This window comes from Microtus oregoni, unplaced genomic scaffold, assembly GCF_018167655.1.
Source record: "Microtus oregoni isolate MIOR12 unplaced genomic scaffold, Mior012 000042F_ref0000377, whole genome shotgun sequence".
Lineage (NCBI taxonomy): Eukaryota > Metazoa > Chordata > Mammalia > Rodentia > Cricetidae > Microtus > Microtus oregoni.
Genome location: NW_024543209.1, coordinates 21,436,201 through 21,458,607, shown reverse-complemented (window position 1 = coordinate 21,458,607; position 22,407 = coordinate 21,436,201). Strand labels below are relative to the sequence as shown.

The 22,407-nt window shown below is 43.2% G+C and overlaps 1 protein-coding gene across 1 annotated transcript in view; it reads right to left on the bottom strand.

The window, feature by feature from the left end:
• Positions 1 to 290: 290 nt before the first annotated feature.
• The window catches only part of Scgn (secretagogin, EF-hand calcium binding protein), a 32,829-nt gene continuing 10,712 nt past the window's right edge, over positions 291 to 22,407 (bottom strand). The window contains exons 5-11 of the mRNA XM_041632873.1: positions 22,082 to 22,138; positions 21,266 to 21,343; positions 14,875 to 14,930; positions 8,569 to 8,614; positions 7,888 to 7,947; positions 4,902 to 4,970; positions 291 to 846 (exon numbers count right to left, since the gene is read on the bottom strand). Coding sequence (XP_041488807.1) covers positions 718 to 846; positions 4,902 to 4,970; positions 7,888 to 7,947; positions 8,569 to 8,614; positions 14,875 to 14,930; positions 21,266 to 21,343; positions 22,082 to 22,138 — 495 coding nt within the window. The 3' untranslated portion in view covers positions 291 to 717. The remainder of the gene's footprint in view (positions 847 to 4,901; positions 4,971 to 7,887; positions 7,948 to 8,568; positions 8,615 to 14,874; positions 14,931 to 21,265; positions 21,344 to 22,081; positions 22,139 to 22,407) is intronic.

Sequence of the window (22,407 nt, the reverse complement as noted above, 5' to 3'; positions counted from 1 at the left end):
GCCAGTCAAGTGTCTGTGAAAATGTAAATAAGCAAGTTAAATATGCTTTTATCTTTCCATTCTATATTTTTTTGCTTCTCTGTCAAAAATCAGGTGTCTGTAGGTGTATGGATTGATATCCAGGTCTTCTATTTGGTTCCATTGGTCCACAACACTCTGCTCTTCCCATCCAATTAAAAAAAAAATTGATTTTGGGCAGCTGCTAGCTTCCTGAAGCTAAAAGCTGCTTGAGGATGATGGCCCTCACCCCCGGCTAAGGCTCCCACCAAACCATCAGGACATCACAAAGCTTATGACTCAAACACATCTTTATTCTTGACTACAGATTTTTTTCCCACGTGAAGACAGATTTGTAGAAGTGACAGCACAGCACAGGTAACAATCCAACTGAGCAGAAAGCTCAAGGACAAACAAAAGGTAGTTGGTTGGGCTACCCCTATCCACCAGGTGAAGGGGAAGGTGGAGCAAAGACAATCAGCAGGTAAACTGCGGCTCTGGAGGAGACAGGTCAAGGAGGGAAGACAGAAGAGGCTGCATAGGGGCTTGCTATGGGACTGAATCATGGCTGCCTCTGGAAACAACACCCTAGGGTCCCCCCTCTGCCCAAGAGTACCACAGCATCAATGAAAAGGTTTGCTGATTAGGTCTAAGTGTGAGTCAAGCGCACACTTCTCACAAGAGCCCAGACACATAAGCAGAGAGTAGAGCATTCAGGGATCAGGGGTTTATTTTCAGCCCAAGACACAGTGCCAGCTCAGACTTCTGGATCTTTCCATCCTTGTTGACATCACAATGGCGAAGCAGAATCTCCCGGAACTTATCCAGATCCACGCCGCTGATGCTGGGCTGAGGATGAGAGGACATAGTCACTTGGAAGGCCAGCGGCAGTACCAGACTCCAGATCCCTCCCCCACCCCCCCGAATCCTCTAGACTTTGAGAACTTGGCGGTGGAGCAGATGATGGGCCATGAGGAGCCAGGAACAGCTGCTGCCTCTTCATCCCCTCCAGGGTCTCTAATGTCTGCGGGCAGTGGCTTGATTTCTTAGCCTGCACCTTCAGGCATGGTAAATAAACATTTTTGGCATCTTAGTTCCACATTGATTCCCGTAGTTGCTGTGGAAAAGTCTGCCTTATAAGCTATTGGACTGAAGACATTTTGTCCCAAAGCAGAGAACTGTGGCGGGAGTTCTTGTCATTTATGCCAATGAGAGGAGATATGTTTTATTATCATCGATGAGATGTTTAGTGCCTCTAGCATAAAGAGAGTTCATATGTAAGGAAAATTCAGGTTCTATGTCATGTATTGAAGTAGCAACTGAGGATTTATTCCAGGAGTGCTTCCAGACTAAAGAGGGACAGTAATATCTGCACCCCAGGGAAGCATCGAAGCTTCCAGGCTTCACACACCTGTCACACACTTCATCCCATCGGTCTCAGGAGGGAATAGTGACAGCCATTGGCCAGACTAGGAAAGAGGCTTCAGGAACTCAGTCTCCTTCCCAGGGGAGAGAGCTGGTGTTTTTATGCCAGGTCTCCTGGCGGACAGAGCTCTGGTTGTACCGCCTCACCCAGCTCTAGAGCAAGCTGGGGAAGGGGAATGAATCTAAACTGCCAAACTGATATCAAAAGAGAAGAAAATCAGTGAATCCAATGTCCATTCTTCTTGATTACTTGAGTGTGGAGAAAAAGGGCAGCTTCCTTCCAGAGACTTCTGAGTCCCCCACAAACACCACCCACCCCACCCCCAACCCCACCTCAAGCTTTCTTTACCTCCAAAGAAACCTCTAAAAGATCTTCAGTAGGGGACAAAACCTCCTATTCTCAAACTAGAGAGACACAGCCAGAGGGGCTAACCAACAATCCAGCATGGAGAATGACTGGCTGCCGCTGCATCTGTACTGACTGTGGCTTTAAAGGGAGAAGGAGAGAAAAGAGTAGCAGAAACTAAGGGAGCACCAGGCTGGGCTAGGGTTGGGGGGACTGGGGACTGCCCACACCTCTGTCAGAAGCATCCCTAGTGATCAGGCCACAAGGGCAGGATGAAATGCGTTGTCAGGATGTTCCTTTCACTGGGCTCAAAAAGTATAGTTTCCTGGGTCTCAGTCCTAGGCAGCTGTGTGTGCAGCTCAAGGAAACATAGCGTAGAAGTCTTTACAGCAAGCTGCTCCAGAAGCCCCGTGAAGAATCCGTCTGTTGTACAGATGCAAAGTGGAGATGTCTGTCTAGTCTTCTGTGGTCCATAGGATTGCGTTTACTTAGCTGACAAATCACGAACCTCACCCACCAGGATCACACATTCCGATGGAGGAGGTCCACAGGCAGGGCAGGGTGGTGGGAGTATTTGCTTTATGAATAGTCAATGTCCTTACTGTAAATTCCCTGTGAAGCCATCGCTCTCCCCCCAGTGGTGTATTAATCAATTATGGGGCACAATTTTCCCTATGTATTGGTATATTGGATGACTCTCACAGCAATGTGTGATTTGAACAAGAAAGAAACCACAATCAATACCCTTACTCTCTCAGCCAGGTCTTTGTTGTATAAAGTTAAATGTTTGCCCTCCTGCAATTATCTTCCTTGGCAGACAGTTGGTCAGTATTGGTGTCCAGCAAAGAGACCTCTATTGAGACATTCACAGATGCCCAAGGACAAGAATTGTGGCATGTCTGAAGTTGTTGAGCCTTAGCTCTCAGAGAGATAGAGAACATGAGTGTCCTGGATTCACTCTGCCAGCAGATAGGAAGCTTCTGTCCCAAGCTAACCTCACATTAACCTTAAAGTATGCCTATTCTTTGCTCGCCAGTCTTTTAACTAAAGACGTATATCTCAAAGCTTATCTCACTGTACCCCGCCTTCGGGTCACCGTCTCACTTCTGCAACCTTGGACCCTTATATTGCCACGGCAATTGCTCTGCCCTCATCACTTAGCCTAGGAATGTGTTTCTGACCAGTGAGAGCTATTCTTGTAAGTCCTTTTGCTTTAAACCCATGAGGCAAGAGAGATTTTGAGAGACAAGACCAAAGAAGTAGTACCTTGAAGCAGAAGCTGGCAGAAATTAGCAGAAATGTAAAAGAATAAGAATATAGGAAAATAAAGGAGGGGGAGGAGAAAGAGAAGAAGAAAGAGCAGGAGGAGGGGGAGGAGGAGGAAGGGAAGGAGGAGGAGGTGAAGGAGGAGGAGGGGGAGAAGAAAGAGAAGGAGAAGGAGAAGGAGGAGGAGGAGGAGAAGGAGAAGGAGAAGAAGAAGAAGAAGAAGAAGAAGAAGAAGACAGAGAAGCGAATTGAAATTGGAATTAGAATTGAGACAGAGAATTAGAGCTAAAAATGTAGATAATTAGGTCAGAAGAATTATATTAGAGGCAAAAGAAGAAAGAGAGAACCATAAAAAGCCCAAGAGTAGAAAGAATACGCTGTGAGAAGTTTTCTACAGCCCTTGGAGTTCCTCCGCTTATTGTAGCATCTCTTTTGAACCCTGAGCGAAGACTTGTAAGGCTGGACCTTACTTTAAAGGCCTTTGATATAGTCTTCAACATCTTTAATAACTCACTGCTATAACTGTTCTCCAATAAGTGGCACCCACTCCAGCACCCTTATAGAAAATCCTTATGCTTAGAGAAGATTGGAGTGGTAGACACCTAATCATGAGTTATTTACCAGTGTCTTTACCTCATTCAAATTATTATAACCCTTTTATTTCTAATTGAAGAACAATATATTTTATTTCAGAATAATTATTTCTTTGGAGTAAGTGAGAAGTGTTTGGGGAATTTGAGTAGTGGGAATTAAGGAGATAAGAGAAAGTCCACTATACCATGTAGGTTATGTTTTTAATTCTGGATATAGCACTACAAGTTAGGAAAACTGAATATTGCTCCTTAAAAATATCTGGATCACTGAAGACAAAACATAGATGCCATGGAACCTCTGTCTTTAAGGCTGTCTTAATAGCAAGTCAGTAACACAGGAGTGCTTAGATTCCTGGACTAGGGGTTCTACAAACATAATCTCAAATTTTCAAGACAAGCATTGGAAGTTCATACAATTTCATACTCAATTACAGCCTAGATAGACCATCTAACCTGCCCGCTAACAAGCAAGGTTCCTTAGCTTTAATCATATTTGCAATAATTCTGAGACTTGAAAAGTGATTAATAACTGTTGCTCTAATTTGTTGCTGTCTGGGACAGCTAGTATGCAATCATCGTGCATACAATAATGTACTTCAAAGTAATCCCTAAGTACATAGACTACTAAATCCACTGTCTACACTGCTCCCTGAAGAAAGAGAGGCTGGAGTTGTCTATGTAGGGGATTATAAACAAGTATAGAGAATGAAGTTCAGAAGAAGGAGTTTGCCATTTTAGAAACATTGTCGACCCTACCAAAAAACAGCCATGTAATACAATATAACCTAAATGGCCTTAGCCCGAGACTCAGCAATGTCATAACAGTATGTGTCCTTCTTAGGCTAGATGTTTGAAACACCCTATGATGAAAAAAAAAGTTCTATGGGAAATTAAATTTAAAACTGTAGTTATTGTAATAATGAAGTCTGAGAGGTAATAGAGGGGAGAAAAGACTCCAGGAAACTGAAAAAATAAAACAGTAAAATGCACAGCAAAACTGGGCTGTTTGGGAAGAGTTAATGACTTTAAAATGGTGGTTAAAAGACACTTCTGCCTTGATTATGTGTTACTGTAACTCATTAGATCTTAAACTGTGAAAGGGACATGCTGCGTCTCCTGGAATCTCAGTGGTTCTGAGACAGGAAATGTCTCTAGATCTTTCTCCTTAGCATTAATCTTCAGCCTCACTCAGTCCCAGAAATAAACAGTGCGATTTGTCACAATGTCAACCCCAGTGCATGATGGGAGTAGCCCTTCTGGCTTCATGAACTCACCTGGACCAGCTCCATCATGTCTTTGACAAATCCATCCACTTCGGGGCCTTCCAGGGCCCCAGTTTTGCTCTGAAGGATAAAAAGCTCAAATCACTTACATATCATTTTCTTAGTTCAAAAAGCTAAAGAATAAATTTGACAAACTGATCAATCGGTGTTCATTTGTAACTGCAAACTTATTTAGGAATGGGGTTTTCTGCTTTTTATTCTCACGGGCTATGAGTGCCCTGTGTGAGCTAAAGAATCCCTCCTCCACAGCTTCCTGCCCCAGACAAGGAAACATGGTTCTGAGCCCCTCAGCAAAGAGCACTAACATGCAACTTATTGACGTCTACTTCCCTCACATGGCTTCTGTTCCAGGAAGTGTTAATCATACAGCAATCATTCTGAGAAGACAGATTGGACGTTTAAAATGCTTGCTTTATACCTGAGCAATCATCTCGTCATTGCTGCAAGTGTAAGCTTTAAACAGAGGGCGGCTGTAATTGAATCCGTATATGAAACTGTTTCTCCTGTATATAAGACATTTTTCCTACTCATTCTGTAATCTGTGTAAACATAAAAGTAAAATGAAGCATAGACATCCAAACATGTCCATCTTTCCCGAAAGTACCTGTTACATAATGCCTTCCGCCTCACAATGTCTTTAAAGAGCTGTTTGGTTTTAGTTTATGTGTATTGGTGTCCTGCCTGCCTGGATCTCTGTGCGCCCTTTGCACACCTGTGCCCTTGGTGGCTGGAAGAAGGTGTCAGATCCCCTAGAACTAGGGTTGCAGACAGTTGTGAGCTGTCATGTGAGTGCTGGGAATTGAACCCCGGTCATCCAGAAAAGCAGCTATTGCTATTAACCCCCGAGCTATCCCTCTAGTCCCTCCCTACCTTTTCATTTTTGAGACACAGTATCACTCTGTAATCCACCCTAGTCTTAAACTCACAGCACATCCTTCACCTCAGCTTCCTGAGGCATGACCCAGCACCCCTGAATCCCATCTTTCTCCCCATGTTTTCTTTATTCCCACCCTTTAACATGTTATTTTGAATCTGCTTCCTTTACTGGATTCACTAGCAGGCCATGCTGCACACCAAAGTCTTCAGGAAAAGCTTTCCAAGTGTAGCTCACTCAGCTCGCACAGCTCCAGCAGATCCATTTCTATTCTGACCTCCCTAGCTTTGCAGATAAGGAGGGAAAGGCAGGGGGAAACTGGGCACACACCTTTAAACCCAGCACTCAGGAGACAGATCTCTGAGTTGGAGGTCAGCCTGGTCTACAGAGTTCCAGGACAGCCAGGCCTACACAAGAAACCCTGTCTCAGGAAAAAAAAAAAAAAAAATGAAAAAAAAATGGGGAGGGGTCAGAGAGAATAAAGAAGCTGAGGTAACTATCCAAGGTCACATAACCAAGAAATCCAGGTGAAAAGCTGGGCAATAGACACACAGTAAGAACTTAAGCACTGCCTTCCCCAGGCAGTGTGCATCTGCCCAGGTGTTCTGGGACATTAATTTCACGGAAAAAATACTTAGAACCTTCCCCACCTTTTTGCTCATTTTCCCTCTTTTTCACACTATCCCACCTTGGTCCCACAGAAATTCAACCCTGTGCCACTTAGTGTTCTGGAATGGATATGCCCACCTTAGTCAGGGTTTCTACTGCATCCATGAACCCCTATGACCAAAGAGCAAGTTGGGGAGGAGAGGGATCATAATCCATCATTGGAGGAAGTCAGGACAGAAACTCAAGCAGGGCTGGAACCTGGAGGCAGGAGCTGATGCAGAGGCATGGACAGTGTTGCTTACTGGCTTGCTTCCCCTGGCCTGTTCTGTCTGCTTTCTTAGAGAAGCCAGGACCATCAGCCCAGGGATAGCACCACCCACAGCAGGCAGGGCTCTCCCCACTGATCACTTAGTGAGAGAATGCCTTACAGCTGGCTCTCAAGGCCGCATTTCCTCAACTCAGGCTCCTTCCTCCCTGATGACTCCAGCCTGTGTCAAGCGGACACATAGAACCAGCCAGTACATCACTTGAAAACTGGCTATACAATTACTCCACAAAAGAAACCATTTTACACTGGGCAGGACTGACCTTGTGTGGATGCTTTGGTTGGATGGGAAGGATTTTTCTGTTTCTTCATTTCTTTTTTTTTTTAATTTATTTATTTATTAAAGATTTCTGTCTCTTCCCCGCCACCGCCTCCCATCCCCCCCCTTCCCCAGTTAGGTTCCCCCCATCAGCCCGAAGAGCAATCAGGGTTCCTTGCCCTGTGGGAAGTCCAAGGAACCCCCACCTCCATCCAGGTCTAGTAAGTTGAGCATCCAAACTGCCTAGGCTCCCACAAAGCCAGTGCGTGCAGTAGGACCAGAAACCCATTGCCATTGTTCTTGAGTTCTCAGTAGTCCTCATTGTCCGCTATATTCAGAGAGTCCGGTTTTATCCCAGGCTTTTTCAGCCCCAGGCCAGCTGGCCTTGGTGAGTTCCCAATAGAACATCCCCATTGTCTCAGTGTGTGGGTGCACCCCTTGCGGTCCTGAGTTCCTTGCTCCTGCTTTCTCTCCTTCTGTTCCTGATTTGGACCTTGAGATATATGTCCGGTGCTCCAATGTGGGTCTCTGTCTCAGTCTCCTTTCATCGCCTGATGAAGGTTAATATTCAGGAGGATGCCTATATGTCTGTCTTTGGATTTTTCCGTTTCTTCATTTCTTTAGGCACATACAATAAATGGGTGTCTGTTCTTACGAGGAGAATCTTTATCATAGTTTCACAAGCCAAAAGAGCATTATGAGTTCCTCTCTGCCCAACTATAAATCAGACTTGCCCATCCTTTCATCATCTGATGTTACATAGAGATGTTCAGGGCACCTTGACCTAACAACACACACAGGGGATTGCCATTCACTGTCTGAATTTAGACCTTGTCAGTAGGGTATTCCCACACAGAAACAAGGTGAGCTTTCTACCTGAAGATGGTGTCAAAACATAAAGAGCACTTACAACATCATAATGGGCAAAGATTTTCTCAAAGTCCCTCTTCCTCTCTTCAGTAGACGATGCCTGGGTGCAAAGAAAACATTATGTCAGTCGAGCAATGCAAAGCCACTGGTGTGTGCCTCCCATAGAACCCTTAGAAACTTCAAATCAACAACCCTTAAGTTCCTTGATTCCACCTTGAGCCTTGCCAGTCTCTAAAACAGTTAAAAGACAAATGGATGTCTTTTGTTATAATTTTAATAGAAAATGTCCCCCACAGGCTCATGCATTGGCATTTTGTTTCCAGATGGTGGCACTGTTTGGGAAGACTGTGGAACTGTTCGGAGATTGGGCCTTGCTGGAGAACATGAGTCACCAAGTGGCAAGTCTTTAGGTTTTATAGCACAGTCCTACTTCCTGCTGGGTCCTGTGCTTCCTGATCTACCAAGATATAAGCAAGCTTCCATTTCCATAGCTACGAGCTGCTCCTGCCACCATGGCCACCAGCACCCCACCCCACCCCCACCATGATGGCCATGATGGATTTCATCTCTACATCTTCCCTCCCTTCCCTTTCTTGCCAGATTTTTTTTTACCTTAGTGACGAGAAAACAAAACTAATTTACCTTCCTCTCTTTCCTTCTTTCTAGATACATAAAGAAACAAGGGTAACAGAAACCCATCCAGAGAAATCTCACCACTTACATCCATTTTAAATTGGAGAAGGAAGTTCTCCTGAAGAGCCAGAATCCTAAATGGGGGGAAAAAGAGAATCCACATGATCCTCTGTAAGCTCCCTCATCAGTCAGCAAATGCCCAGCTCTGGGGAAAGGAAAAGGTTGGTGGTTCCTGCATTATCCTAAAGAGCTGTACAGAAGCTGGGAATGCAGGACTCCCACACCATAGATGAAGGAGAGCACTGGGCAAACTTTCCTAACAATAGTCATCACGATACAAAGCTTTAGAGACCTTTCCCGGTGGGAAACCACAGACTGTAGGCTTCTGAAAGTTTGCCCTCAAAAAGCAACAAGGAAACTGGAAAGAACGGTCAGGAGCGAGGCTTACAGAACTCTGAAAAGTCATTTAAAGTCTTCAGCAGTCTGGGGAGTGTTTGTTCTCTACCAACGGTGTGATCAGCTTGGTGTGGTGGCGCAGGTCTATAGGCCCAGCCATTTGGACACTGAGGCAGGAGACTTTGGAGTATGAAGCCACCTGGGCTTCAAAGACACTGTCTCTACAAACCAAAATAAAATAAAAACAAAACTAAGAAAAGCCAGTTACTCTTGTCCAGGACAAGAAGTATTGTAGCATTCTCTTTCCCCACCTGTTTGAGCCCCTGAGGCATGACTGGGAATTTATTGTTCCAGATGTTTAAGCAAGCCTTGGATGGGAATATGGTTTAGTGGTAGAGGACTAGCCTAGCATGGGCAAAGCCCATGCCTGGTTCCCACTTCATTAACAACAACAACAAAAAAAAAACGAAAGCCCTGTCTTCCTGATCACAAGTTGACCATTAAGCTACCCACAAGGAGACTTCAGTGGATACATACAATGACGAGGGTAGACTATATAGAACTAGTTCAGAAATGCCACCAAACATAACCAACAAAATTATCATCGCTAACAAATATATCCTATATGGAAAATGAAACAGAGTCCTTGGTCTGAAATGGAGGACACTAGGCAGAAACTTGAATCCATGTGAAGAATCTAAAGCACCGGCAAGGGTAAGCACGAGAGCAGTTATAACAGGCAGCACAAGGGGCTGGAAAGACAGCTCAGTGGTTAGCAGCATCAACTGCTCTGGTAGAGGATCCAGTTTCAGCTGCAAGTACATGGAAGCTCACAACCTTCAAAGCTAACAGGCATGGAAATAATGTACAGACATACATGCAGCCAAAATGCTCATACATGTATACTTTAGAGAGAGAAAGAGAGAGAGAGAGAGAGAGAGAGAGAGAGAGAGGATTAGTGCCATTCTTGTTGTTTTCAAAATGTGTGCCCCAGGCACCTGATACACTGCCAGCTTCTCAGAAGACTGAGGCAGGAGGATCCCTTCAACATAGTAGTTCAAGGCCAGCCTAGACCACACAGCAATAGCCAAGAAAGAAAGGAAGGGAGGGGCGGAGGGAGAAAGAAAGAAAGAAAAAAAGAAAGAAAGAAAGAAAGAAAGATGTTGATGGCTACACAGCATATAATGATGTGATTTGGAGAACACAAAGAACACGGGGTATTTAACAGTACATTGGAACTGTCAAAGCACAAATTTATTATAATATTGAAATTAAGCTGCTATTAATCCAATTTGTTAATGTAATTCCCCCAGAGAACCACTAAGAAAATAACCCCAAATGACACAGCCATATCTGCTGGGAAGGGCTAAAGTCATAAAGCCAGCACAACTGCTCAACAAGAATCCAGCAAAGCTAAGCCACATATGGCCACCATGACACTTTTGGCTTCGATCTCTGTGTATTACATGCTTGGGAGGCTATTAATATTTCTACAATTTGGGAATACTGGATTGCTGAAATTTTTCTTATGACTCATTTGTGCCTTCTCCCAGGAGTACTGCTTCTGAGCTTCCCCAGCGCAGTCCTGAGCATCCTATTCTGCCTTCTGTTAGGGAGATATCCTCATCTACTTGAAGGTCTTCCTTAGACCTTGGAGGTTGTGACACACCCAAAGAATTCGGAGATTTCTTTATGAGGGTCTGATATAGTTTTAAAACATCTGCTCCTGTTCTTACTCAGGAACAAGATAATCAGAACAAAGCAAACTTAAAAGATCAGCAAGAAGTTGGCAACAGAGATTACAAGCCTTTTCCTACTCTACAGATGATCATGTGGCATATACAACAATGAAAGTTAGATTAGTTGAAGTTCCTTCTGCCCTACACAGGAACTTACATTGATGGACAAAGAACAATGTGGAAAGATGATAAAGAATGAGGGGTCAGGACCTCCCTTTCTTAGAAAAGTTAGCTCATGTGGAGCCACTGTGGTACCCTATGACCAAGGTACAAACAAACAAAACAATGTCAGGATTAGACATATAAACAAATTCTAGAAAGATATAAAATGTAAACATTGTATTATGTCAGAATTTAAATAATAACTGCAGTAGCTTTGGCCTGAGGATTTTCCTTGGGCCCTCTCACCATTAAGAGTTAATAATACACTGCCTCGGACATGGCAAACTGCCCAGGCTGGCTTCCAGATTTTCTTTCTGTCTAGCATCCTTGAAACCACAAGAGCTAGCAGCCTGAAAACAGACTGCCATATATTTCTCAAATTCTTAAAAATTAGGCTATGGGTTTGATGGATAAAGATGATTATAAAATATAAGCCTGTTTATCAATGATGACTAAACCTGAGGGAAAATGATTGTAAAATGTAACTCTCTTCTGTCACAGTTCATCAATGGTGAATAAACTTTAACCCCTGATGTGCAAGAGAAAAAGTTAAACACATGTCCAGATACGAAAATGATATGAGCTCTACTTAAGAACAACATGAATCTATCCCTGCTTACCAAATCCCATTTAAATAAAGAAGCACTCTGGCTGCTAGTTATTCAGGCTGCAAAATTCTTGCCAGCAGCAATGATCTGGCTCCCTCCCTCCGCCCCACTCCTCACCTCCTCTCTGGAACCTGTCAACAGCTGGGGCTGGCCCCTGGCACCAAAATATATAAATAGTGAAAGAAACAATAAGAGAATGAAAATAGTTCACTATAAAATATTTATTTAGCTTAAGATAGAAAGGAGCAGCAACAACAAAAATAGCAGAGATAAAACACAGAAAAACAGCAAACATAAAACCTTACCTCATCAGCAATCACATTAAACATATATGGGTTAAATAGCTCCATCAGAAGCAGAGATTAGCAAAATGTAAAGGAAGAAGCAGAGTGCTGCTGTTTGCAGGTGGCATCATCGTCAAGAAAATCCAAAGAAGCAAACAACAACCTATTCAAACTAACAAGCAGCACAGTCCACACAGAGCCTTCTACTGCATTTCTGTTCACTAGAAATGACCAGAGCAAAAAATGCACATCTGTAATCACAGCAGTCTGGAGGTTGAGGGAGCTGGAGCACGAGTTCAAGGCCAGCCTGCTTGGATGACATAGAGAGACCCTGCATCAAAAACAAAAAGAGATGGAGGGGAGGGAGAAAAAGAAAGCAGGAAGGAAGCAGAAGGATGGAGGGAGGGAAGAGAATGAAGACAATGATTTGAATGAGATTATTTCCCTCCATGGTCCCATATGTTTGAACACTTGTTCCCCCAGTTAGTAGTGCTGTTTGGGGTCTTTAAGGAACCTTTAGGAGGTGCAGCCTTGCTAGAGGAAGCACATCCCTCAAGGCCTGTTTTGAGGCTCCTGCAGCCCCACCACTGTTCACCATCCTCTTCTTTCCCACTCCTTCCTGTGTGTGGATGATAGTGTGACCAGTCAGCTGCCTGCTCCTGTCTCTGTGCCTTCCCACCTACGTTAGACCCTACCTCTCCAGAAGGGCAAGCCAAAAGAAACCCTTTCTTAAGCTGCTTTTGGTCACGGTGTTCTAATACAGCAAGAGGATAGAACTAAGAAAGGATCCAAAGAATCATGTTATATATGACATCATCCAAAAGAAGCAAATGATTGAAAACAAACTGAACAAGAATAGGATCAACCTTTAGACTGAAAAGTCCAAAGTATCTTCCAGAGAAACTAAACAGCTGAAAAGATGGACAGACAACTGTTGTTAGTAAACTTAAAGACAATATTGTTAGGATGACAATATTTCCATTTTGAACAGCAGATTCAGAACAAAGTTCATGGAAATCTGAGCTGCCTTTATGTAGAAACTGACTATCTAAGCCTAAAATTATATCAAGATATGCAAATAGACCCAGCACAGCCAGAAAGATCTTTAAAAAGAACAAGGTTGGAGGACTCTCCACTTTAAACCTTACTACAAATCTCCAGCAGTCATGCAGTGTGGAAACTAGTATTTCCATTTGGCACTGCCATGGAAAATTAAATATAGAATTACCATGTGAACCAAAATTCTACTTCCAAGAATATAACCAAGGAGAAAGGCTCATCACACTCACATAGTAGTACTCTTCACAGTATCCAAAGAGTAGAAACAACCCAAATGTATGTCGTCATAAAGGGACAAGATATGGAGTTATGCAGTGAAGTACCCAGTCACAACGAGAAATGCATGGGCTAATGGTCAGTCACAACAGAGACACAACTTACAAAACGTTATTGCAAGTGATAGAGCCAGTTATAAAAAGTGCATGTGTGTTCCATTTGTATTCATATTTCCTTGCGTGAATATGTGAATGTGTGCACGTGTGTGTGTGCATGTGTGTGACTGAGCTTACAGTCTTAGGCATGCTGGCACCAAGGCCTTCTACCTACTGAGCTACCTCCCCTGATCCCATTTATATGAAAGGCTGAGAACAGGCAGATGTCAGGGTAGGGATCAAGAAGATTAGAAGCCCTTGTTGTTGCCCGTATTGTCCTGATTTCAGTGAATCCTTTGGACACTGACTTTTCCTCTGAGGAGAGACTCTCAAACAAATCTTCCTTATCTTGAGGGGTGGGTGGAAATTCTGCCTCAATTTTCCAAGAAAACCACTTGAAGTGGAGAGAGCAGAAATAAGATTTTAGGGTTCTGTGGGGAGAAGCACTTTATTCCTCTTTGACTGGTCTCTCAGTGTCCCCTTTTCATCAATGTGACCAAAAATTAGTCACACTGCTTCTAGGAAACATGGAAATCCATCTAGTGTGGCAGAATCAATGTCATGGTCAGGACTGACAACAGTCTTCCTAGTGTCTCTTCACAGACAACATTCAGAACCAGGCACTGACCCTAGCATATGAAAAGCCCTGGGTTCAATGTCAATAACAATAAAGGAGTAAAAGACCACACAAACAAGAGATACACTATACTGTTGGGGGATTCCCCTCTGTATGCTGTGAATACCATTGGTTATTAAAGAAACTGTCTTGGGCCTGCGCAGGGAATAGAAGTAGGTGGGGGAAACTAAACTGAATGCTGGGAGAAAGGAGATGGAGTAAGGGAGAAGCCATGGAGCCACCACTAGAGACAGACATGCTGAAATTTTGCTGGTAAGCCACAGCCACGTGGTAATACACAGATTATTATAAATTAATTAAATTAAGATGTAAGCGTTAGCAAATAAGAAGCTAGAACTAATGGGCCAAGCAGTGATTTAATTAGTACAGTTTCTGTGTGGTTATTTCAGTTCTGAGCGACTGGGACAAACAAGCAGCCTCCTTTCAACACAATATCATGAAATTTTTATAGAAATTTTGTCATGGTTTTTTGATGTCCACCTCTGAAATGGTGAAATAAATGTTTTTTCTTTATCTTTTCGCCTATTTTATTATAGTTCTGGAAAGCAGAATAGCAACACACATGGTGATCCATCAATCCCAAGTCACCTGGAAGATGCCCTCATCCTCCCCTCCTCCCCTGCTAGCCTTTGGGAATTACAAGAGGGTCGTCAGCCCTCAAAAGCCAACAGAAAACTAGTCCTACTGAAGTTAGTCGGTTGTTGCTTTTGCTCTGAATTAACAATTCAACATTCCTGGAGTCAGTGAATAGCCTCAAGGTTCTTTCTTTCATTTATCATCTTCATCATTATCATCATTGCTTTCATTTTGTTAGATTTGGGGTTTGGAGGGGGCTATTTTTACTTTGGTCCTGGGATCCCAATGTGGGACCAAGTATGCCTGGCCTCTGTGGGCAAAACCCACTCATGACATAACCACAAAATTAAAAAAAAAATGTAGGTAGGATGGCACTTTGATTATCTTCACAGAGGAATCTGTTTGCCAGCATGATTCAGAAGCACCGGGGTTGGGGTTGTAAGGTGAGCCTGGTCTCTTAGCCTCCAGGCAAGAATGGATGTCAGATTTCAAAGGATGTGTGTTGCCATCAGACCCCCCAGACAGGGACATCTGAGTTTGTCGCCGTTTCTGTACCACTTACCTCGCCAAGTCGTTAAGATCCAAACGGCCATCTTTGTTTTTGTCAAAGATCTTCATCTGAAAGGCAAAAAGGAACACGGATGTGACAAATGATTGTACAAGGGATTGTTGAAAGTCCTTTCTTTCTTTCTTTCTTTTCTTTCTTCCTTCCTTCCTTCCTTCCTTCTTTTCTTTCTTTTTTCTTTTCTTTTCTTTTCTTCCTTCCTTCCTTCCTTTCTTTTTTTTTTCTGAGACAGTTTTTTCTGTATAGCTTTGGCTGTCCCAGGGTCCCAGATCTCACTCTGTAGACCAGGCTGGCCTTGTACTCACAGAGATCAGCCAGTCTCTGTCTCAGAAGAGTTGGGATTAAAGTCATGAGCCACTACTACCCAGTGATCTTGAAAGTTCTTAAGGAGACTCTGTAAACCAGCTGAGTTGAGGAGCACACCTACCTAGGGAAAATGAGTGTTTGCCACCAAATGACTGGCAGCTCAGCTTCTGGTTGGGATAGGTCACAGTGACCGGTCCTTAGTGTGTTATCACCGCACAGGTCTATAACTTGTTCCTCTGACAGAATCCAGGGCTAGCTGCCAGCTAGCTGCTGTGAGGGAGAGCTGTCTAGGCCAGATTCATGATGTAACTTGAATATAATATATTATATTGTGATTCTCCCTTTAAAGAACACGTGCTGGATGAAGGTTCTATGGTGACATTTAAGACAGTCATCAGTCTGGTTATAGGGCAAGGTCAGTTCGGGCATCCTCTTTACTGTTGCTTAGGGTCTTAGATGGGGTCATCCTTGTGAATTTCTGGGAATTTCTCTAGCATCAGGTTTCTTGCTAGCCCCATTATGTCTTCCTCAATTAAAATATCTCTTTCCTTGTTCTCTGATATGTGTTTTGTTATATATAGTTTTACTATGTTAAAGTTAAAAGTTCCTTTTTTATTTAAACAGAAAAGTGGAAATGGTATGGGAAGTCCTTCTGTATATGTGTTGCTTTTATTGGTTAATGAATAAAGCTGCTTTTGGCCAATGGCTTAACTGAGTAAAGCCAGGAGGAAAATCTGAGCAGAGATGTAGAGAAAGAGTAGACGGAATCAGTGAGATATCATGTAGCTGCCCACAGGAGACAAATGCCCACAGAAACATTGCCGGCAAGCCACAGTCATGTGGCAATACACAGATTAATAGATATGGGTTAATTTATGATATAAACATTAGCCAGAAATACTCTTAAGCTATTGGCTTAACAGTATTGCAGTTAATACAGTTTCCGTGTGCTTATTGCTGGTCTGAGTGGCTGGAAAACAAATGAACAGCCTCCCACAACAAATTGGTGCCCATGTCTCTCTCTCTTCCCCGTCTTGACTATCCCGATCCCTCAAGTTCTCCTCCCCCTCTCCTTCTCTTCTACTTCTCCCCTCCTCCTCCCCTCTGTCCTCTCTTCTCCCCCTACCCCATGCTCCCAATTTTGTCAGGAGATCTTGTCTACTTCCTCCTTCCCAGGGGAATCTATATATGTTTCTCTTAGGGTTCACCTTGTTACTTAGCTTCTCTAGGGTCGTGAACTATAGGCTTGTTACCTTTTGCTTTACAGCTAGTATCCACTTATGAGTGAGTACATTCTATTTTCTTTAGATGGATAACTTGTTCAGCCTGGATATACTGAGGAGGGCCTTGGTCCTTCCTCTGAGAAATGTGCCTTGCCTTCTCTGGGGAGTGGATGGGGACCTAGGATGGGGAGAAAAGTGGAGGGAATGGGAGGAGGATATGGAGTGGGAACTGGGATTGGTATGTAAAATGTAAAAAGATAGTTTGTTTTCTTTAAAAAAAAATAAAATAAAGTGGAAAAAAAGAACACACGCTGGAAGCTTATTCTCCAGAGGATGACATTGAGATGAGAAAGTTCAGTTTAGTCTCCACTGAACCAGTGTTGAGTTGAGAAAAGTCTAGGAGGTGGGACCCAGGGAAGTGGTTAGCTCATTTGGAAGGCTTAATGTAGGCCTTTTGTGACAGGGTTCCACATGTGAGTTGTTTTGAGAAGACTGAGCATGGCTGTGGGGTGTCCTTATGTTTCCATCCTACTCCATTCTGTTGCACAAGCACTTTTCCCGCCATTGGGATGCATCTGCTAAGCAAATAGGTGAGGACTAGTCAATCGTAGATTCTCAGCCTCCCTAAATTGTCAGCTAAATAACCTCTTTTCTTTACATACTACTGTGCTTCAAATATTTTGCTAATCGTGACAGAACCTCAATTAGCATAGTAGTCGATAGGATTTGCTGATTAGATGTAGACTGGCAGAGAAGGCATCAAGACTGATTGTCTTGACACATCCATCAAGATGAAGGGAACCACCAGCAGAGGAAGCTTATGAGTGAGACAAGGTCAGAATTTCAATTTTGGACATGCAAAATTTGAGATTGAGACACATGTCCATGTGAGCCCAAGAAGTTCAGAATGGTTTGAGTCGGAGACAATGCTGTCAGGCATTACCTTGTATTTTAAACTGCGTATGTAGAATAGATAGAGACAGAGAAAGTATCTCACAGATGAGTCCAGACAGGTCTCAGACAAGACTGACTTCATGTTAGTCATAAGGCCAGCTTAACCTCAGGAATTTCTCTGTTTATCAAAAGTGTCTGAATTTCATTTGTTTGGTGATAGTAACCCGCAGAGTCATTTGCTTGCATTTAGCAAAATTAAGTATCATCTAACGATATCCTATCTAGATACACAATCTCTCCTCCTGTCTGTTAGCATCCTTTCCTCCCTTTCTCCTCCCTAGGAATCAAACATTAGCTAGGGACAGGACTCGGCGAGCAGGCCTGAGCCTTTCTCTTCTGATTGGTTGTTCACCCTCAGCATTTGTTAGCCATGCTTCTCACAGCTGTCGAATGCGGCCATTCTCATTAGGGTCAATTTCAATTCATCTGATAGGATGCATCTTTTAAGCAAAGCAGTTTGTGCCAAGCCTCAAAAGTCAATCTTCAGCACAGCTTTGCAATGATTGTATTCATTGCTCAATAAGAAGGCATTAAAGTAGCAGAAACGTGATTCACTCATGGGGAATCACTTAGCACTCAGGAGGTACACAACTTCCTGGACTTGGGGCCCCAGGTAAAACTAACACTGAAGGATGGGTAGGAGACTTGAACTCAGCTCCTCTCAATGACTGATGCGTTGTGGTGGTGATATTCACAGTGGGTATGATGGGAATAATCAGAGCACTTCTGGTTCTTTCTGCTGTCTCTTCGGATTTTCCCTGACAAAGGCTGTGTGATCGCCGAGGGAAAGAGGACATTTAACACCACGGCCCTGAAACACCCCCATAGCCATTCCCAATGTTCTTGAATTATGGTAAAGAGTTGGAGGTTGCTCAAAGTGGCTGACAGGAGTCCCAACTCAGGATGTGATTAGTTAATTCTTTTGACATTAAGATAGCTCATACAAGAAGATCCATTCAATCCTGACAGGTGGTCAGGATGTGCAAATGGACTTCTGCTTCTTTTATTGAACTATGAGGTCACCTGGGGAGTGGTTGCCTTCAGGATTAGTGGCCTAGGGCAGCTTTACTGCTTAAACAACAGAATGCTAATGATTTGATGCCTCAAAGTGTCAAAGGGGTTAACTCTTTGAACTGTCCTTTGTATCACGTTAATAAAGTCTTTTGCTACATTCTTTCCCATTTGTATTGGGTATAAAAACAATATAGAAAAATAAACTGGCAATTTCAGTATTCACTGGAATGCCCTCCCAGTACTTTCTATGGTTTCTGTTCTTATTATTTTTTTACACGTCTCCGTATTCTTTACTAATATTTCTAAATTCCCATACCTTTACCCTGGCAAGAGGTACTTTTTGTCAAGGCTGGTCCACGACATATGGCAGCCCAATGTGGCACGGTCTGTGACAAACAAGCTGAGCACAAGCAAGCAAGTGAGCATAGAGGCAAGGTCATTTCTCTCTGCCCTTGATTTAGACGTGATGTGACTAGCATTTTAAAGTTCCCACCTTGACTGTCCCACAGTGATAGATTATAACAAGCTGAAATAAGTCCCTTTCTTTCCTAATATTCCTTCTGTTAGGATATTTCATCACAGCAGCATAAATGACACCAGGATACCTCAGTTCTCTACCGTATTGGCTCTACTTTTCCACTCACCCTCTGTCATGCAATATAATCTATTATTTATTGTGTGCGTTGTTTACTGCCAAGCTCCTCTTTCCTTTTTTTCTCACTATTGAATCCCCAGTGACTAGATTCATGCCTGGTGCATGATAAGCACTTAGCGAGTGTTTGCTAGGTGACTTGGGTGAGTGACTGCAATGTTAAGGTGGGGGCACGCACAATAGGCTGGGCAGAGTGGTACCGGACTCACTATAAAAGAAGGTTGTAAGGATTTCTTCAAGAAAGATGACATGCAACTGAATCTTGAAGAATCCTCAAGGACCAGGGGAAGAAGAGCAGAAAAAGAATATATAATTAAGCTATATAATGAAGGAGAAAGCAGAGATTGGAAGTGTTAGCTGGAAGTAGAGGTGGAACCCTCTGCTCAATCAGCTTCAAAGTGGAGGAAATGCCCGAAAGCTGCTAGAGATTTAAAATGTAAATATATTCATTGCATAGTTCATGTTTTACAAATTAATTAAATTGAGATAGTAGCAGACAGGCTAACATTCTGTTTAACTGATGTTTAAAATATGTTCAAGGTCTCCTAGTCTGGCCCCCTGAAAGATACAAACTAATGCCTTTTCACGTTTATTCCATGACAGATCTTCACTGGTACTTAGATCTTAGAGGCTCTGGAATAGGGCACCTGCTTCCTGCCCCTGGGAGATCTCCACCCTCCCAGGGCTAAGCTTGTGTTTGCCCAGGATTCCCAGTATCTTGCTGCATTCAGTTAGAACAAATAATTCCCAGTATAACGCTACATGCAGTTAGAACAAATACGCCAAAGGCTTCCTTGATATCCTGTCCTGGGATTGGGTTATCTCTTGAGCACCATCTTTTCTTACCTACAGGCCATCATGGTCACCACGGCTTCCATTTTTCTCTGGGAAGACTCACTTGCCCAGGCCAGCACTCAGAGTGGCCAGAGTTCAGAGTGATATCTGAAGGGGTCCAGGGCTGCCATCTAAGAAGCTTAGCTTAACGGTGCCTTCGGCTGAGAAACTTACCTTTTCTTGGTTAGTTGATCTTTGAAATAAGTTTCAGTATTTGAGCAACCCAATTAAAAGTATATATACAGGCTTGGGGAGCTAGAGTACTGGGTGAATTGCTTCTGCAAGCACAAGTACCTGAGTGTAATCCCTAGAACCCACATTTTAAAAGACAGGGGTGGTAGTACATGTGTAATCCCAGGGTTGGGAAAACAAACTTGGGCATTGCTGGGGATCACTGGTCAATCAGCTTAGCCAGCTAACCAATAAACTTTAGGTCAGCGAGAGATCCCATTTTATAGGATGGTTCCTGAGGAATGACACCTGAGCTGGACCTCATGCCTTCACATGAATATGCATGTCCCTGCCACACACACACACACACACACACACACACACACACACATACACCGCATGCACACACAAATATGTGCGTGTGTGACATGCGCGTGTATGTGTGTCAACCCAGTGACCCACATTTTAGAAAATCACATACTATTCTCAGTTGTATATACTCCAACTTCTCATTAATTCTGCTCAAAAATTCTTTGTATAAGTATAAATGTAACATGGAGATACTGCTGAAAAAAATTAAAGTGATGTAAATGCAGTATTCATGTCGGCATTAAATTAAAATATAAAATAAATGTGATGCTTCTACAATACACAACTAAGACTGTCTTGAGTCCTTTGCTTACTAATTAAGAAATCTACAGATGTAATGAGAATAAACCACAGCCTGGAGACAGGAAGAGGCAGGCATGGAAAGAGGGGCCATTCAGCACAAACTGTTGAGGGCATTTAGTGATTACTGAAACAGAAAGCAAGGATGAGCCCTCCTTTTCCTATCTAATAAATTCCCAAAGAGCTTGACAGTGAAATCATCTCACGATTATTTGGGTCAAGAATGCCGTGAGAAGGGTGTGAAATAAAGATATGACCTCCAATAAGAGGTAACGACCACAGCACACCCGTGCTCTCCTTGGAAAGCCAAGTGATTCTTAGGCATCAACTCGCTTTGTCCTGACACTACCTAGGCACCAGCTTATCACTGTCTTAGGTCACGACTACAGGAGACATGCACATTTCCATCTGAGTATCCTCTGCTCTGAGTCCACAGGTTCAATGAGTAGAGTTTTTACTGTGGTGAGAGGCCAACTTCCACACAGCAGGGCAGACTTCCACACAGCAGGGCAGGCCCCCACACAGCAGGGCAGGCCCCCACACAGGCCTACTCTCCTTCACTCACCATGGTGCTGGTGTACTCCTCCAGTTCAGCCTCAGAAACAGCCTTTTTGTGGTGGAGGAAAAGGTCTCGGAGAAAGTTCTGTGACACCGAGAGAAGAGCGGCATTGGGCACAGTTGGCAATAAGATACATGCTTCTTTAAGGTCTTTTCTATTGGGGTAGGGATTATGATTTCTTTCAAGGAGGAAATGAAATATTGTTCAATAAACACTAAGTAGAAGCTTGGAGGGCTGCCATTGAAGGTGCCCTTTGGTCCAGACAGGAACTCCAAGCATAAAGCATTCACCTCTTTCCCAAAAACAGCTGCGTGACAAGCAATTTCTAAACCTTTATTTTCTCATTTATTTATTGGTTTCAAAACTTTTATTATTGTATGTGTGTGCATGCATGTACATGCGCATGACATGCAGGGCCGTGCAACAGTATGTGAAAATCAGAGGACTGATTTGTGGAACTGTTTCTCTTCTTCTACCCTTATGTGTGTCCGAGGATTGAACTTGGGTCATTAGCTTTATGCCTTTACTGGTTGAGCCATCTTGCCACCTCACCTTCAAAATCTTGACATAAACATGCTTTTTGTAAAGTAACAAACTCAAAATTGTGTGTCTTGGGCCCACAGAAATCAAACTCATAGATAGATAGATAGATAGATAGATAGATAGATAGATAGATAGATATATGAGCGATATACATATTATATATTATATACATTTATGTTGTATATTATATGTTTATATTATATAAATATGTGTCTGTATGTTACACACCTCCCAAACCAGCCAACCCTTCACGCCGTGTTACTTCCCACTGACACTCACACAAAGTTCAGCAGCTGATATGAAGCCACTGCTGTCCGCATCGTATTTGCGCCAAATCTGAAACACACAAAAGCATTTATCTGATAAGAAGCCGCCTAATGGAGGGGTTATTTTCGCTCACAGTTCAAGAGAGCACAGTCCATCATAGTGGAGAAGGCCTGGCTGTGGGAACTCAAAGCAGTTGGTCACATTACATCCATAGTCAGGAAAGAGAAGGACAAAACGTAAGGCCAGGCTCTGAAACCTCAAGGTCAAGGCCCAGTGATCCACTTCCTCCAGTCAGGCTCTACCTTCTGAACGAAGTCACCATCAGGGACCAAGATGCA